At 42.7% G+C, this 18,850-nt stretch overlaps 1 protein-coding gene across 7 annotated transcripts in view; it reads right to left on the bottom strand.

Annotated features, from left to right (window-relative positions):
- Window positions 1–1,227: 1,227 nt before the first annotated feature.
- LEF1 (lymphoid enhancer binding factor 1) overlaps window positions 1,228–18,850 on the bottom strand; it is a 111,830-nt gene continuing 94,207 nt past the window's right edge. For 4 of the 7 annotated variants that reach the window (XM_019741940.3, XM_019741936.3, XM_019741942.3 and 1 more), the window contains 2 exons: window positions 14,764–14,812; window positions 1,228–2,439 (listed from right to left, as the gene is read on the bottom strand). In XM_019741940.3, the coding sequence (XP_019597499.1) occupies window positions 2,360–2,439; window positions 14,764–14,812 (129 nt within the window). In that variant the 3' untranslated portion in view covers window positions 1,228–2,359. Of the gene's footprint in view, window positions 2,440–14,066; window positions 14,108–14,763; window positions 14,813–18,850 lie in introns of all 7 variants that reach the window. The other 3 variants (XM_019741941.3, XM_019741938.3, XM_019741943.3) reach the window with 1 other exon arrangement.

An 18,850-nucleotide genomic window follows, 5' to 3' on the forward strand; every position in this document is an offset into this window, starting at 1 on the left:
TTTTCAGTTTTATATCCTTGCTGTTTACTTAATGGACAATCATTAATCAGTTTCTTTCTAAGATCCAGAAGAGCCAATCGATATTGCTACAACCTTTTTGCCGCCCCCCCCCCCAAAGTTAACACTGAAATGTCACCTCCTACATAATTTTGTTGGATTTTCTAGTTAATTCCTGAAAAGAGCATGGTGGGGGCGCTTTAGGCAGTTGTAACTACTTGTTTCATGTGCATTAAGAAAACTCAGAGATAATTTTCAAATGAATATGAAACCTTTATAACAAGTAGGTCCCTTGAACATAAAATAGACATTTTTCTCTGGTTCAAGTTTAGGACTAAATGAAGAGGAATTGGAGAGGTTCCAGAGGATAGTAATGAAAATGATTAAAGGACTGATGATGAAAGGTTCAAGGAATCGGGATTACTTAGCCTGGAGAAGAGAAATTTGAGGGGTGATTTAATGGCAATCTTCAAGTACAGTATGTGGAGGGTTATTACAAGTATGGTAGCCAGCTGTTCCCCAGCTGTACTGAAGGTTGAAAAAAGGAGATAGAACTAGAATTGCAGCAAGAGATTTAAGTTAGACCAGTGGCATCGATGGTCCTCAAGCTAGCTCAATGGATGGAACAACAGTGTGGAAGACCAGGAAATATTCATGTTTTACATATATATATATATATATATATATATATATGCTAATTCAGATACCAACCTATATACTAGTATAACAAAAGCTTAAGGGAGACTCTAGAATACAAACTCAAAATTGGAAAAATGTTGACTTTGGGAAGACAAGTGCAAGTTAAAACCTTCCTTCAGCACAGACCCCAGGGGCACCTTGATTTGGGGGGCCCAGTTTGAGAACCCATGAGCTACGCAGTGGAAAGCACCGGCACATGCGCAGGGATGGCAGCAAGCTCACAGCTGGGGGTTTGAGACTCTCAGGAGGGACGTCAATCCCATGAATCCTAGTGACGCTCTTCCCTTTGCCCCTGATTTCTGTCTACACCTGGGAAGGGAGTGGTGGGGCCCACGCCACACCCGTAACTCTGAGAACCACACGTCTTAGACGCGGGGGAAGGTGTCCCTTTACCACAGGTGTTGGCCTGTCCCGGGAAAAGGCTACACCAGCAGGGGCCATCAGATGTGGACAAACCGCTCTGGCCTGGCCTCTGGATTTAGTTCACCATTACTGACTCCAGATTATCAGGAACGTCACTCTTTAAAACAATGACACTTTTTTTTTATGTTTTATTACAAAGCTTCTTTTAAAAAATGCTCAGCACGTTAACTCAAACTGGAATGACAAACATTAGATGATAGTTTGGGGCAAAGGCTGTGCCTTGCTATTTAAAAAAAAATGGGTACATCAATGCTCATTTTAACAACTGGCATAAAATCCCACTAATTGGCTAATAAAAACAGATACAAATACAGAACATTTAAAGTAATAACAATTCAAGTGCTGGGCTTTTTACAAGAAGGGAGTAAGAAGGAAAGAAATGAAAATTCACTGCAAACCAGTCTACTGAAAGTATCTGTTAAGGTTTACCATTAAAAAAAAAAAAAAAAAAAAAGGAGAGATCACAAAAAAAATAAAATGAAACAGTACTGCCAACTGCTACCAACAGAGTGGATTTGGCTGTTACATTTATTTAGCTCCATCGAACACCTTAGAAGACAGAGGCCATTATTTGTTACAGGTCATTCACAGAGAAGCCATTAGGGACAAAATGTCACTCAAAAAAAGGTGGCTTCTTTTCATTTCGCTTTTATTTCAAACTTTTCCAGATCTTTGAATTTTACTTAAAAGCTCATAGCTAGCAAAATATACAAGAAAATTAAAACTAAAAAGTGTAAATTTAAAAAATTCAAGTTTAAAAAAAAAAAAAGCAAACAAAAGATCCATCCTTTTGCACTGTTAAATAAAAGCTTTAGGAGAAAGGAAGAGAAAGAAGAATGGAGACAAAGAGGGAACTCTTCCACAAATTCCCCACCAGGACGCTGATGGATGTGCTGGCTGCCGGCCGGGTGCTCATGGCAGGCCAAGGCAGCCAAGCTGCTGTCCTTGCCAAAGGTTACAGGTGTGGTTGCAAGATGCTCTGGGAAGTGCGTGGCGGACATGAGGGGAGGCAAGCTGCTAGCTGACCCAGGGCCTGCTAGCATTCTCATGTGCTTTTTCATTTTCTTTTTAAAAAAAACCTTTTATGCTTTATTTCGGAACTTGGCTCTTGTAGTAGATGAAAGGGGGGTTGGCAGTGATTGTCTTTATGGATCAGTGTCTCTAGCAGTGACCTCAGGGTGAAGTTGATGTCAGTTCTCCTTTGGGGTCGACTGGGCAAGCCGTGGAGACAGTCTGGGTTTCAACAAGCTTCCATCTCCAGAAGAGGCCCCGGGGCCGCTGCCTTGGCTTTGCACGTTGGGAATGAGCTTCGTTTTCCACCTCAGGAAGGAACACACAACATGCTGTTAATGTGAACTTGCCACAGGCCTTTCAGAGACGGTAACCTCTGCTGCACACAGCACATGCCTTAAGGTGTCTGCATTAAATTAATCCACTTTGTTGGTTTGGTGATGCCTAAAACGGACTCCCCCATGGTCGCCCCAAACCCCCAGACTACGTTAGAGAATACTTGATTCAAAATGTTTATTTTGGTTCCACGTATGTGTCTATGTAGGTATAGGTTATGATGTGAAATACATTTAAAACTTTGGATCATGATTAAAAAAAAAAAAAAGTGTGAAAAGCGTCAAGAAGAATGGCCAAACGTGAACTGTAATGGTGGGCCTTGGCCAGACCAGGGAATGGTTGTCATCTAAAGTGTTTGCGTTTCTTAGTTCACTGTGGGGAGCCACTGTATGACTTTGCACCGGCCGAAGCTGTGCTCCCATCAGCCCGGCACTGCACACACCCAGGGCAAGGCCCTGCAACCAGGATGTGTTCTGTCTACCAGTCAGTCCAGGATTTCTTAAGATTTTACAATTCTCAACATTTTTTTTTCCTTCATAATAACTAGGCTCTCTAAAGTTAGCCTTGGAATGTACACTCGACAAGTATTTAAGTAACTGTTGTTCGATATTACTGATAATGCCTTTCAAAAAGGAGAATCCCCAAATCCCAAAAGCTTAAATAAGCTGAGATTTTAAAAAGCACTTAAAAATAAAATATAACACTGTAACAAGATGAGACAAAGATAAAAGGAAAGTGAAAGCATCCCCAAGTTTGGTTCCGTCTCCCCGGAGAGTATCTGCCTCCCGTGCTTTGACCTTAGGAAGGCTGCCTCGTTTAGAGCCTACCTGGATCCCCAACTGTCTCACATGAATCCCAACCCTTCGTGCTTGTGCTGTCCTTGCCACTAGCAGACGCTGCCTTCAAAAGAAATTCATTCTAATAGTGGATTTCTTTATGCTTTTTATTTGAGTGGAAAAGAGGTATTAGAGGAGAAATAGAAGGAAGCTTTGAAATAGTTTAATAATGAAAACTAAACTTGGGATGGTGAGTTACAGTCTTTAAACTGCTGTTCACAGAAGAAGAGTGGTCTGTGAGAAGGGCGCTGTGACACGGAGGAGAGGCTAACGCCCTCCAGGTGCGTAGAAGGCACATGGCCCACAGAGAGCCCCGCGAATGTGGTAGCTATTACTGTGCAGGTGACTGCACTCCTGCCAATGCTGTCCCTCAAAATGACTCATCAGAACTGTGCATCTGGGTCATTACTGAATAATATAAAACAAACAAAAGCAAAACAGAAGGAAACGAGCCACAGAATGTTGTCAACTGAGGAGGTCTTCGATGGCAATTTCAATGCCTATTCTCCTGCAAAATGACCCTTTCCCTGTTTAACAGGGAAACACACACTAGAACGTTGCGGTTTTCTCAGTTTAAGCAGGGTATGGAGCCCTCACCCGGGAGGATCAAAGAGCCCCAAAGGACCCTCCCTTGGCGAGGAGAAAGGAGCAGAGTCCCCGGCAGTGGTGAGGGCACCACCGTTCCCAGTCACAGCGGATTTCTGAACCACAGGTGTTCAGAGGTTTGCTCCAGGGTGCTGTTCCTGCTGAATGAAGAACAGTCTTGCCACCCTGGGCTCGGAGCTCACAGCAGCTGGAGACAAGTGCTGTGACTCAGGATGGACTGACTGGCCAGGAATGTCTCCTGGCGGAAGACAAACTGTCCCTCTGTTGGGATCCATCCTACCCCCAGCCCAGGGCTGACTCTACGGTCACGAGGTAAAGATGACCTCTGCGGCCCTCCTGAGGCGGCCCCTCGCCAGCAGCGCCTGAGCCCCGCCAGCCTGCACCGAGCCATCCTCTCCCCTTCTCACCTTCCCCAAAGCACCTTCTCCTCCCTTTTTGAGCTGAGCACAGTATTAACATAATTGTTACGACAAACTGTCCAGAGGGGCCACGCATCACCAAGATAATACACACCTCCCTGGAAAGAATCTCGACATCTCCTAATAAAGCCATTTCTTTCCATAGGTATAGTCTCACGTTTCCCCACGGTTATTTCACTATTTCAGTGTCCTCTTACAAATCCTCCTGAAAAGTTGGCTTCAGAAACCCTCTGTACAATTAACTGTCAACCAAAAAAGCAACTTGTGCCCACCCAGGATGCTCTCCTAATAGTGGAATGAGTATTTAAATAAATCGGCAAAGAAATTGTCTCGCTATCAGATAAGGAAGCCTAAACCGAGCTGCTCCTAAAAACACAGCGTTGTCAAGGGCAAACCAGGTCTTACCTTCAAATGAGAGAAATGGGGGCCTGACAGTGTTGCTTTACAGATACAAAACTGGTCAAAATCAAGAGTCTTTTCAAGAAACCACAGGCATGAGGCTTGGAGACTGGAGACTTCCCACATCTAAGGCTTCACTGGGCGACTGTGGAGGCTGGGCCAGGCCGGGCGAGCCCCAGCACAATCAAAGCTGCAATTACTGCTCCCGCTTCAAAGGGAGCCAGCGAGGCCCACCTCCTCCATGTTAAGACTCAAGCTCCTCCACCAGGAGTCACTGCCACTGCCGGGCCGCTTTAGAGTGGATTTGAAGGCGACATAGGACCTTCCCTCTTCTCCACCATCCAGCTGGAACCCATGATGCTCTGCTGGACCAAACTCCCGTCCGGACAAAATATCCCGCTAACAAAATGCAACCAGGAACCCAAATGGGCCGAGTCACTCATTAAGAGCCCAAGTGATAAAGGGAAATCTAAGGATTTCAAGATGGATCTGTTTCTGGTGGATGAATAGTATTGACTCTGGAGCATTAGGGCTTTCTAGGCCTTGACTCACAAGAAGTGAAGAAAGGGAAAGGGGGTTCATTCCCGCTCCTTCAGCTCTAACATAAAATTCTACCACCAGAAGCTGAGGCTTCACCAGCCCTTTCCCAGGGGGTTCAGCAGCCCAGCCCCTTCCCCAGCCTGTCCTCTGGCCGGTTAAGCCAAGCTGGAGGGGAGGAGGGTCAGCATGTGGCCAGGAACTCAGTCCACTCAGCAGGCCAGGCCAAGCTGGGGGCAGCAGAGCTGGTCTGTGGGGAAAACAGGTGACGCCCACCCCGGTGCCGTGCAACATCCCTTCCTTGTTCAGAAATGGTGAGGAACCCAAAAAAGGGGGTTGGAGGAAAGATGCTTCCTTCATCATCGCCCTCCCAAATGTTATTAGCAAGGAGCAGGAGCTTAAGTGTTTTTAAGTTAGCACATGAAATCTATGAAGAGAATAGCAGAGATTAGTTTCAGGAGAGGCGAATAGAGGCAGATTTTAATTGCCAAGATTGCCTTATAGCAGCACTTCACACACCTCACGTCAACAGTCTTACTGACAAAATCCTGTTATTTCAGGGTGCGAACTCTCCCCTTGCGCAATGCCATGGCTGGCTGATGAGACATGCAGACTTCCAGCGCAGGAAGTAAACATGACAGAGCACGTCTGGTCCTGTCATTTTAGAGGAGACTGAGGCGCATGGTCTGCGTGACCCCCAGAGAGGACCCAAGTCCCCTGCTTCCACGCATCACAGCTTCGTTGACTCCAAGGTGGCCTTGTCTGCAAGAAGCTGGTGAGCGGGGAGGAAGAAAAGCAACGTCTGCTGAGCACGGAGGTGCCAGGCCCTGGGACAAGTACTTTACATGTACAACGTCCTAAAATCGTCACAGCAGCTCCACGTGTTTCAGCCCATTTACAGGTAAGGAAGTCAGTGCTGTGGGAGGTTGAACGACTTGCCTGAGGTCACCCAGCCTAGGTGGCAGGAGAAGCCTTTGAGCCCTAAGCACGTGTTCGCTCCACCACACCTTTCTCATCATTCTGTCAAAAAGAATCAAGTGGCTTTACTGAAGCGCATGGACAGTTTGAGCAGAACCGCCTCACTCATCTGGGTATCAGTTATTCAGGCTGGTTCAGTTCCAAAGAACACAACTGAGGAAAGGGAAGTGCAAAGGCCTCAAGCTATCCCAGTACTAGAAGTTCACACACAAGCGGAGCACATCTTACCCTTCCTTACAAGAGCCCCCTCCCCCCACCACATGCCAATCTCAGGCCCCATTTACTTTGCATTTATATGTTATCTAAATAAGCTTTGTTTTCTCATTCCCAAATCTACGCAATATCAGAAGGAACATATTACTGTATGGGAGGGGTACAGTCACAGACGGAAAAGACACAAAAAAATTATAAAGAGCAGATTTTTAAAAAGCTGACATGATTTGGGGCCATTAAGAGTAGTGGCAAAAAGTTCCAGTCCCTTGTTCACTTACACTATATGCCACATTATGTGCATCGTAGGATAATGGCGTAAAGTATTAAATACCTAATTCCCACATATTTTGTTGAGGAAGATAGAATTGCACCTAAGAGTCAAAAATGACATGTTTGATAATTCAGAGAGGTAAACCTATAAACCTAGAGTTCTCTGGGAAACCCCATTATCCAGAAGGGCTCATTTCCTCTACAGTTCTACTTGGCTCAGTGAGACAAACATTTCGTTAAACAAAATTTGTCCAAAATACATTTTAGCTCTATCAACGATTCTTAAGTGCATTGATCTTAATTCAATTTCATGGGCTTTCATGAACAATACTACTAAGTATTACACATCTCAAGAGGGTTTTATTTAACAAGCCTCATACGTCTATTCTTTAATGCATGTGATCAACCTTGCTTGCTAGCCAAGGGTCCAGTTCCCTGGCAACCTCAACACAATTCTAGCTCCTCGGACCATAAAAGAGGGAAAAAGAATTGATGGCAAGGATACTGCAGCACAGCAGATTTTAAAAGCTTTCACCATCTGTATGCTCCCCTCCCAACTTCTTCACTAACACAGCTGTCTAGATACAACCGCCTTGTCTGCTACCCTAACAGCCCAGCCAGCAGCTGCAGTGCACACCTGCAGGGCTGCTGCCCCGCCCCCTCATCCCCATTCCGCACAGCCCAGGTGAGAGCAGCCAGCCTGTCAGCAGTCGGTACAGTGTGACCCTCTCCTCTGGCCACAGCTCATGTATTGCTGGAGAAGTCTGACCACGCTGAACGAAACAGAGTCCCTTCTCTGGAATTTGAAAGAATCACCATCTTTTTTGGGAGACAGATAACTGTAACAATACGTAGGCTTGGGAGTTCTGGGCACATGGATCAAAGAACTGAAGTCAGTCTGCAGAAAGAAGGAAGCAATTTTCAGGGAGGGACAGATTATTAGAGGCAGAAAAAGCATTTGGATAGCTTTTCCAACGCTATATTCTAGTCCTCCCCTTGGCTCGACTGTCTTTGGCTTCCACAGGATGCTCCTGTAGCCTTAAAATAGATTTCTCTATTCTCCTTCAGGGAGCATGGCTTGTTTCTGCTCCTTGTGGCAGGCGGAAATGCCCCTGGGCTGGGCTTCCATTCAAAGGACCACTGCAGGCGGTGCTTTGGGGCAACGCTGAGCAAGGTACAGATGTTTCCCAGGAAATGCCTACTTGGACCCCATGGAGGCCACACAGCTGCTACTGCCAGTACTGCTGTACCATCCCTGGCTCTGTCTCCCTTATCTGACAGCCACCCACCTTCAGACTTCAGACTCCCTTCCCAAGAGTCCCTAACCCCTGGGCATCTCCTGCTTGTTCAGTGACCAGGGCCACTGAACAAGCCTGGGCTCGGGGCTTCCTAAGTGCTTGACATACTTAGTGCCGAAGTTTGTGACAAAAAGATGAAGAATGGAAAACAGGATGTCATTTTTTCACTTTCTAATTGTCAAAACCTTAATTTTTACTTTGAGACTTTTGACAAGCCTTTCTAGCCGCTTCCAATTTTATTATTTCGTAAGAGCATGGCTTCACTTTCTAACCAGTCTTGCCAACCCAGAGGCAATTACCCAGCTTACTGATACTTAATGTGGGTGACCACAACTGCACTTGTGCAACACAACTGAGAGCAAAGATTAGGCAAGTGTCAAACTCACCAAGGAAAGCTTCAAAAGCTGTATTACATACACGTTTTTCTCAGTGAGACCACTGAAACTGTTTAGACTGCTCCCCGGCTCTGCGAGGGCAGGGTAAGTGTCCGGCTTCGGGCAAGGCTCCCGAGAGAGCTCCAGGGTCACCGTCCATCACCTCCTGAGATGTCTCCAGCCCCACTCTGCTGCCTGTAAGCTCTGTCCTGTCGGGAGGCTTCACAGGACCTAGGGGCCCCAGGTTCCCAAACCTTAACCGCCTCATCAGGCTCTCAAACACCACCATCAAACAGAAAGCTAGAAACATTTTTTTAAAAAAGATACAAATCCAAGCACTGCCCAATTAACTATTGCATTCTATACTGTACTAGAAATTACCTCTCCCACACACCTCTTGGCCAAGGAAAATAAAAGTTAAGGTTTTTACTTAGTAAAAAACATTTGAATTTCTCAGTTTAGCAAGTATACAAGATAAAGGTTACGCCACAGCCAAAAACAGTGTGTGAGCGTATGTCTGTATCCAGTGCCTATGTGTTTAACCGGAGGATTATTTTTGTGTATTTAAAAAGATTGCTTGTTTCTACTTTTAAATAGTTCTTTGCTATTATATAATCCAAGGAAATTACTGAAATATCACAAGAATATCTTTCAATCTACATAATTTTAAGATGGTGGGCTTTTTGTATTTGTTTGCTAAAGTAAATATTAACCAATTTGTCAAGTTATATTTTTAAATTAGTAAACTCAGAATGATAATCCTCTCCAGTTTTTCAAAAATTTTAATTCTTTGCTTCTTTAGATCCTGGTGAATTTAAGTAAGGAAGAAAAGGAAGTTCGGTTATATGATGACAATCTCTGACTTCTGACAAACTCTTGAGATGTTACATATTCCAAATCAGACATGTACCAAAACACTGAAAACTCACAGCAACTCAATCTCTATTCTATCAAACCCAAGAATTCCCTCATGACAGGACAGCTTAAATGTCACCTACTCCAGGAAGCCTTCCTTGCCTGCACTAATTGACATACTTTGTTTTTATTTTTACATAATGCATTATATGCACCTCATTCATAGCATAAAACATTTTATAATTACCCATTTGTATGTCTATATCTTCTTAAACTCTGAGTTCTCCAGGAAAGGTCCATTTAGCAAGTACCCCCATTGCCTAATGCACTTCTTGATTTGCAGTAGTCCTCACTGGATGTTTGCAGAGTGAATAAACAAACGATTGGCATTCGTGATAATGGCCTTCCAGCTGGGCCCAGGAAAATGTGCACAGTCTCATTCCCTGTGGCCCTGGGCTCCCAGCATTCCCACAAGTGACAAGTTAGTCCAAAAAGCTAAGGATGAACTTGGCTTTCTTGCAAGACCCACAGCTTGGGAATCACCTCCATCAACCTTGAGAAATGTCTTTTATGGATCCCTTTTCTAATTATCCTAGAAACTGTTGAAAGGTGTTGTAACTGGGTTGATGCTAATTTTTTTGTTTCACCATGATTTCACCAGAATGCATATTCTTATATAATGCACAAAAGTAGAAACATACGGGGAGCAGGGGACAAAACTGGGTCTATGAGGAACTGCTTAATCAGCCAATTTCTATTTCAGGTTGCATTAGGCAATTGCAATGGCATTTTCCACCTCTACACCCTCCAAAAATGAAAGCATTAGATGAAACATATACATTTTAAGGAATAGAGCACAAGTTTTAAGTTTTTAGAGGGGGTTTTTGGTTCATTGAGAAGTCTCTTTCTATTAGCAGGGATATTTTTCTTATAGTGCATTGTTCCCCACTAGTAACGCGAGTTCTTTAGCACTTTAGGTACGTACACGGATGTAGGAATTTTCTTGAAGGACACCAAAATAGTGTTAAGTTTCACTGTGTACATAAAAGAAATAAACCCCCTCAAACAAATCTCTTCCTGTTAGTCACGATGTCTCCCTGCCCTGTGGTCCATCAGCTTTACCTTACCAAAGACAGGAGCGTGAGGGATTTAGCTAATACTCAGCAACTACTTCCCTTCAGAACAGTAAACCGGTCATGTGAGACTTCACATCACACTATCTGCAGGATTGAGTCTAATCAAATTTTTTATCTGTCTTTGTTTTGTGTCTAAGGTGAAGCCAGCACTAGCGTGACCAAGTCTGGCAAACAAGGAGCCATATGATCACGTCACAGAGAATCAAGCCCCATTAGAGGCCCTTGTTCTGGGGAGGAGAAGGGCAGGCAAAGCGATCTATGCAGGAACTGGAAACCAACCACAGCACGTACAAGTCATTTTCCAGATCATACAGGTGCCTTAATAGTTATACAAAAACCACTCAGACATAGACTGTGGACTACAAATCTGTAAATACAAGAGACCCTTGTCTCTTTACTAACACTGGGAGGCAGTGTAGACCACGGAGAGCAAAGCAGACTAGGAAGTTAGAGCTGAGCGGCGGGGGACGTTGGAGGCCCTGGAGACAGCCGTTTCCTTCATGCCAGAGGAACCCGAGGTCCACCAGCAGTCAGTGACCTGCCCCAGGCCATGCAGCTTACGGGGGCTAATCTGAGAGGCCAGGGGCCTGAGCCCTAGTCTAAGCTCCTTCTACAACACTATGAGCTGTTTCCCTTGTCTTTCATGTCTTTCCCACCGCTCTGTTCCAGAACCACACACAGAACACCCTCCTCATTTTTCAGGGATACCAACTGGGTATTACCAAGCGCCACCTCCTCAGAAGGGCCCTTCCTGACCATCCAGCCTAAAGCAGACTGCCAAGTCCATTCCCGTTTTATTTTTATGACAGCACTTACATTTTCCTGTTTATTTTTCATCAACCACCCTCATAGCAATGTAAGCACGACGAGAGCGGGGAACTCCTTTGCCTCATTCAACACCCTATTTCCAGGTCTTACGAAGCAACCTGGCATTTATTAGGTGCCCAATAAATGCCGAATAATAAGGAAACAAGTCAGCTACTATGCACACCGAAGCTTCTGAATTCCTAAAACAAAGAAAGAGGTGAGGGGAAGAGTAGGAATGTTATGGTTCCTAATTTACTGAAATCTTTACAAACGCAAGTCTGAGCTCCTCTCTGCTCAGTTAATTCTTATCAAATGATGGCCAGTGCTGCTCTCCCAAGCAGGACCGTGTGAGGACAGTGACATCAAAGGCTGCAGGACGGATCTAGCAACGAGAGGAGAGAGGATCATGACAGACTCCATGTAAGTGACCCTCCTCGGTCTGCAGCCTCACCTGGCGGCTGTTGGGATTTTTTCTTGAGGATGGGGGGAGGGGGGCACTCTGTTTTGCTTTTTTGGTACAGGTTAGAGAGGACACCTTAACCTTTATATATAAAAAAAAGTAAAATAAAAGACAAGAAAGCACAATGATAGCTGTGACTTATTTTTTAAAAAATGAGATACATCCTAGGACAAAAATATACTCAGCTTAATCTTTAATCTAAAACACCACGTAATGTCAATCCAGGAGGACACAAAAATCAAATACCAAATTCAAAAATACAGAAGCACATTTCTGTATGATTTTTTAACAGAAACAGTGCTAAAGATTTTGGATCCATCAGATGATGGAGTAAATCAATGCCTGTCTGTCCTCAGCGCACTGAACTTTGGAGGATTTTCCGTTTAGAGGGAGAGCATGGAAGGACTGCTGTCCATGCCTGTATTCAGTAATTAAAAGGACAACATTCTTTAAAAAAAAACGAATGCAAAAAGTCCACAAAAATTTGTGCACGTGATTGCTACTAGAATTTCTTCTATCACAATGCCGTGAGCTTCTGGGGGCAGGGCCTGTGATTATCTCTGTCTCCTCTAACTACATGGGGAGGCCCGCTCAGAATAGATCCTCAGTAACAGCCGTTAGGTGGAATTAAATCTGGGTGTCTGTGATATTCTTTTTGGGATACCTTGTTTGGACACCTCGATGAAGGGATGACCCTCTTTTCACTCGGAGAAAAGGCTGCCACTCAGTCCGAGTTTAGGAGAGTTTTGATATCATAAAACTACAGTGACGGCATTTTGAAGAACCAGAGGAGTCTGACTTAAGATCAGGGAAGCTGCAGGGAGGAGAGGGCACCTGAGGGTGGACAGAGGAAGGCAGGTGCATGTGACACAGGCACAGCTGTGGGAGGTAGGTGTCATTATTCCCGTTCCATAGATGAGGAAAATGAAGATGAAAAATCTCAAGGAGCTTGCCCAGGCACACAGTGGACTTAAAATTCTGATCTCTTTGGTACCAAAATCTCTGCTGGCCCCTTTGGGAAAGTCTGTTGACATTTCAGCACCAGAATTCAATTGTAAAAGATTAAGGAAGGGTCACCTGGTTGTAACCAAGGACCAAATGACCTGCAGGGAATGTTCTTCTCCTGCAGACCAAGCGCCTTGTCTGGCAAAGGAAACGGGCTTTCCCACACGGCACCGTGCGCAGCGGCCTCCATCTGTCTGGGGGCCTGCTAATAATTTGGCTTGCGCTGAGCACAGGACTCATGGGGACAGGTAGGAGGTAAGGAGAGGCGGAGAGCAAGGATGACTGAAGGCAGAACTCTGGGGATAGGGGCAGACGTACAGCTGCACCAAAGGGTTTGCACTTCATCCTCTGGATGATGAAAAGCTCTAACTGCTTTGAGTTGGGAAGTGATATAGTCAATTTGTGTTTTAGCAAATCCCTCTGGGAGCAACATGGAGAATGACCTGGAAAAAAAGTCTGGAGGTAGGAAAATGATCCAAAGGCTGTTCCAATAATCCAGATGGAAAGTCTGCACACCTGAGTTGGGCTGTGGCAGTGATGAGTGTGAGAGGAAAGCCAGACACACCAAAAAGAGAAAACAGACAGGACCTGGATGTGGGTTTGCTAGAGAGAGAGTAGAATCCAAGGTGGCCCTTCTGAAAAGAATTGCCATCAGGAGAAGATACGGACACACCATAGATCCAGAGCTTAGCAAAGACCAAATCAATGTACAAAGCCCGGTTCCCGGGGCTGGTGGTTATGTGGTCAAAAATAAAAGAATCAGAGCAAAAAGAAATGAGATAAATACTACTTACAAATACTAGAGGGAGAGCTAGCAATGGTTATCAATAAAGAAACAACTTGACAGCAGAACACAGTTAATCAAGTAAGTAGTCCCCATGCGATACTTTTAAATAATAGAAAAAAATAAAGCACATCTGTTTTTCTCACTAGAAACAAATAAATTACTTTTAAGTATCTACATATCATCTCAGGTGAGAAGAAGACTCTAAAAGAGCAAAAACTGCCGAGTCCTGAGATAGAGCGAGCCTGGGTTCCTCACACCCGGCTCTGCCTTGGCTGAGGAACATGGCATTTTGTTTGCTGGTTTGTGTTGTTGTTTGTTTGTTTTTCAGGCAGGCAGATTTGCGACTCATTGCAGTAAGGAATGGTTGAGAAGAAAGACTTAGGGGAAAAGGAATAGAGAAAAATTAAAAGGGAAGAAGGGAAGAGAGAAACGCATATGATATTGCAAATACATAGCCGGTATAAAAACCATCAGATTTTTTAAAGCGCTTGTTTGATTTCAGGGGAGTTTCCTCTTTAAAGGAGCAAGGCTGAATGGCATCTGTATGAGCAAGAAGATTCACAAGCAAGTGCCTCTGTCTATAATTAATGTCAGCAGTAGGACCAGAGAGTCGTTCTTACCATGTTTCAGATGTAGGCAGCTGTCATTCTTGGACCTGTACCTGCAGAAAATTGTGTCTTTAACAAATTTTTACTGAAGAGGTTTTTGAACATTCCAAATATGTAGTAGCTACAACATCATGTGGACTTGTTTGCTTTACGTTTTATGGTTCTTATACCAGCCATTTTTATTTGTGCAGTACTAGTGGCCTTACTTTTAATGAAAGAGAAAAGGGGAAATAAATATGACCTCACTGATTGATGCCTTGAATTAAAGTACAGGAAAGATAAACCCTACCATCACGTTTTATATTTTTTTAAATAACCTAAACCACAGAAAAAATTCTCAAGCAGCTATAAGGTAGCATATTATAAAATCATCATTAAAAAAATCTTACTGCAAAGTAGTTTTGCACATAGAAGTGTTAAAGCAAAGAGAGCATAGACAACAGAAGCAAAAACAAAACAAAACAAACAACCACAGTTAACAACCAGGATTCCAGGTGACAGGGTTTGGGAAAAAAGTTTTTAGATGTACCTCAACATAGTCACATTTAAAAGAAAGGTGTCTTATACAGTTTTAAAGAATTTTAGGAGGAAAAGCAGAGTTAAAGTATCACGGATGTAGCTGCAGAATAAAGCAGTGTGTAGAAGGATGCGAACTTCTTTAAAGGCGCTTGTCAGAGCATAACTGACTGGACAGTCACACGGGGCCTACCTGACGCAGATTCCTGTAGTTTCTCTCTCTTCCTCTTCTTTTTCTTACCCTGGAAGAAGATGGGCATTGTCATGTCATAGACTATACTGTGAACACGCGGGCGAATGCGAAACAAAAATACAAGCAGACAGTCAACAAAGACATGCCTCATACATTCTCTTTCCCGACCCCCTTCCCTTCCTCCCTTCTGTACCTAGAAACAGTCAGAAAGCAAGAGAAAGAGAAAAAATCTTATTTCTTTGTGACTTTTGTCTCCATAGCTTCATAATATCATCAAGACCGACATTGGGAGTCGTCTCACACACGTTAGGATAATGGTGTCCCAGGGCTGTGGCCACAGAGCCCCCTTCAAGGGAAGCCCAGGTAAAGAGGCAGACCTTTTATTTCTAACCACCACACTTAGAACCCACTTCTGCTAGGAAGGCAGAAATCTTCCTTACTGTGAATTCCACTATATAATTCAAAGTTCAGGATGTTAACTACGTAAGCACCCTCGGCCCCCAATAGTGTATGCATAACAGGACCAAGGATAGTGGTAGAGGTAGAAGTGATAGTTCAAGAAGAACTTGAGAAAACTAAAGGTATTATAATTTCAAATACTTATTTCTGGCAACTATGGAGCTTGCTGCCTAAAACAGATACGACAACATGGGTATGCATGCAATTTTAAATATATTTCAAAGTCATCTTAATCACACATTTAAAATTTTAAGTTCCATTTATAGTGGTCTAATTTCCCCTCCTTCTTCATAATTACTTACCCCTCAAAAAAAAACAAACAAACCGTAATAGGGTATAGACACAGTACATATTTGATTTATATGAATAGTAAATGACCAACCTGGATTAGGATGGTATTTTCAAGTAACTGTGACAAAACACATATCACACCCAATATCTCTATCTTATGTCTGCTGTAACAATCACGTTAACAAATAATGAAAAATAAAACTACACGATTATATTGAATATATTGTGTGAATATATAAAAGTAATATTTGTATGCACCTCAAAGTAGTTTTTCTTCATGTGGTATGACATGACCATTCAAGGCATAAAGCTCTGGAAAACTGAAACTATTCTTACGAACACTGAGGCAGCCCTGGGAAACGGCATATTAAAAATAACAAAGTCTTCTTTAAGATACCTGAATGTGCTCTGGGAGGAGGGGAGCAGAAAGAGGGGGAGAATGCTTCTCACAGGCATCCGCTCTCTCTCTTTCAAAAGGAATTATTACTGTGGTTTTCACAAGGTGCTGTGAAGTTGGTGTATGTCTGGAACAGTCTTCCTCACTCTCTCCTCTGAGCTCCCATTTGCCCTTGAACACTCATCTCCTGTCATCTCTTCCATGAACCTTCTCGTCCCACCTCACCCCTTCCCACCCCACCGGCAGGCAGAGCTCAGTGCCATAACCTAACTCTTCCCAGGTGCTGAGATGGGCCATTGTCCCTGAACTCCTCACCTCAGGACCATCAGCTCCTAGGAGCACCACCTGAGTCTCTGCCACCTAGTACATGCCTAGAACACGTGATGTGGCCTGAGGTGTCAGACTGCTGTGGCCTGTGTGAGGTAACCTATACTATTAGGTTGGTGCAAAAGTAATTGCGTTTTTTGCAATTTTTTTTTTTTTTAACCTTTTAAACTGCAATTACTTTTGCACAAACCTGATACCTACATTCCAGGGACAAATCAGTGTTTCAAGAGAACCTACATTTATGGAAAACAAAAAGAATGTTAACTTATACAAAAAAAAAAAAAAAAGCAACAACAAAAAAAACACACACAAAATTCACGTGATAAACATAAAAATATTTTTCATTAAAATTACATAAACAGAGGGTGCCAAAAAAAGTATACACATTTTAAGAAAGGAAAACTATATTAAAATTGTAATACTCAATATATACCGATAACAAAATATAAATACAAGTCATGTTTGACTTCTGCGATTACAAGAGGTGCTCAAAGTGGTTTCCATCAGTGTCCAGACACTTCTGATTATGGCGAACTACTGCTTGAGCAACATTGACCAAAATGTCCACTTGTGTACATTTTTTTTGGCACCCCAAGTATAATACTGGGGTTATTAAGCACTAAATTTAAAAGCTCTAATAATATAAATATTTGGCTGATCTCACTTAAGAAAATATGTACACTCAAGGCATACACTATTGATTTATGAAAACTTCAGTTACGTTATAAAAAAATAAAATTATGAAAACAAATTGAAGTTATAAAATCTATGATGCCATAGAAGAGGGCATTTTAATAGTAAATCATTGAGATATATTTCACATGATCTTAGGATTAGATTAGCATTCTGACACTAAATGCTAAGACACAAAGCAGACTTCTTGTATTTTAAGAATACTATTTTTAGCTAAAGTGCTATCAACTGATTTGACTTTTGTTTGCCTTAATAGGCTTACGTTGATTATTATAAAAACTGTTGGAACAAAGCTGGGCTTCCCCTTCATTCAAGGGGATTCTAAAATCAAGTTATACAAAACAACTTCCTTTAAAAATTGTGCAGAGGAAAATCTTTCAAGGTAAATTCACATTGCACTGGCTTTCTTTAAAACTACTTTCTTCCCATCTCTCCACATGGAGAAAAGGAGAGGCAGTAAGGGGAAGAGAATATGTGTTTATCTCTTTTTAAAAGTGAAAACTCACTCCTTTACATAAAGATCAGAACCAGAAATTTCACTCAAAGACAGGTAACAAGCAATGCTATATAATCTATACAAATTCATAGCACAGCAAAGCTCTTCCGTGGGCCAGAGAGGGAAAGCCAGCTCTCCCCATTTCCACAAACCATATCCAAAGGAGATCCAGGACGGGGTTAGAAGAGGACACTCCTGAAAGTCTTTAATTGGGAAACTGATCTTCCCACTTAAAGGGCATCACAAAGACTCTCCCCAGGAAGATGCTAATTACTGCCAAGAGAACAGACGCCCCGTTCAGGGGAGAACACTCTCTAACTAAAGCAGTCTTCTTAAGAAGGCACTGGAAGACTGAGCTAGCCAGCTTAGGAGGAAAACTGCACAGACGGTGAAGTCAGGGAGACCTGGGTGCAACTTGCAGCCTAGCCACTACAGGGCTGTGCACAAATTACTTAACCTCCCTGACCCCTCAATTTCTCTCATCTGTAAAATTCAGTAATACTATTTATGCCACGGGGTTGTTATAAGGATTGGAAAATAACACAGAAAGCCTTTACACAGTTCTTGACAACTGGCATATGGTAGTTATTAAAACAACAACTCAGGAGAGCTGACAAGCTGTTGCTTATAAGTAACAAACAGTAGGACCCTTACTTCCTATGTCATGGTTGTACCCAATGTTTAAGCTCCACTAGTGAATTTTTCTTTGGAGCACACATTACCGGAAACAAATGTGTTCGAAAAGTCTTGGTGTCTCACTATATGAGCTGTAAGACCTCAGACATGCAGCCCCATAGGACCATCTACAGCAATGGCCACACATTAAATTACTTATTAATAGTGCCACCCTCGACTTTTTAAAAGGGGACAGTTTCACTGAACACTGTCCTAGCTGGCATTTCGAATGCTCGTCTCACATGGAAAATGAAAATGATCTTCAAAATTTTAAATTGAGCTTAAATAATAAGCTTGTTCCCCTCTATATCATTTACAATATACTTTCTTAGAAATATTCTTTGCTGTATCAAGACTACATTAGTAAGATGTTCAAACTCTAAAGTAATAACATAATTAGCAATATGAGATATTTTTGCCAATAAAATTAGTACAACTTAAAAATATGATAATACCTACTGTGTCTGAATAAAATACATAGACATCAGGGTACATTAATATGAAACAAAAACATTTTCCCAGTTCTGATTAATCTGTGGTAAAACAGTCACTTGGACTACATCATTTATAAGAATTGCAAAGTAATATAATCCTTTTAGAAAGCAATTTGACAATATGTATCAAGAGCCTTTAAAATATTTCTATCCTTTAACTCAACAATTCCATTATTGTGAATCTATCCTACAGAAATAATAGTCCTAAAAACAGAAAAAAAAATGTTCTGCATAGATATGCTCATTGCAGGATTA

This window comes from Rhinolophus sinicus, chromosome 1 (genome assembly GCF_057876585.1).
Source record: "Rhinolophus sinicus isolate RSI-liver-muscle chromosome 1, RSI-T2T, whole genome shotgun sequence".
NCBI lineage: Eukaryota > Metazoa > Chordata > Mammalia > Chiroptera > Rhinolophidae > Rhinolophus > Rhinolophus sinicus.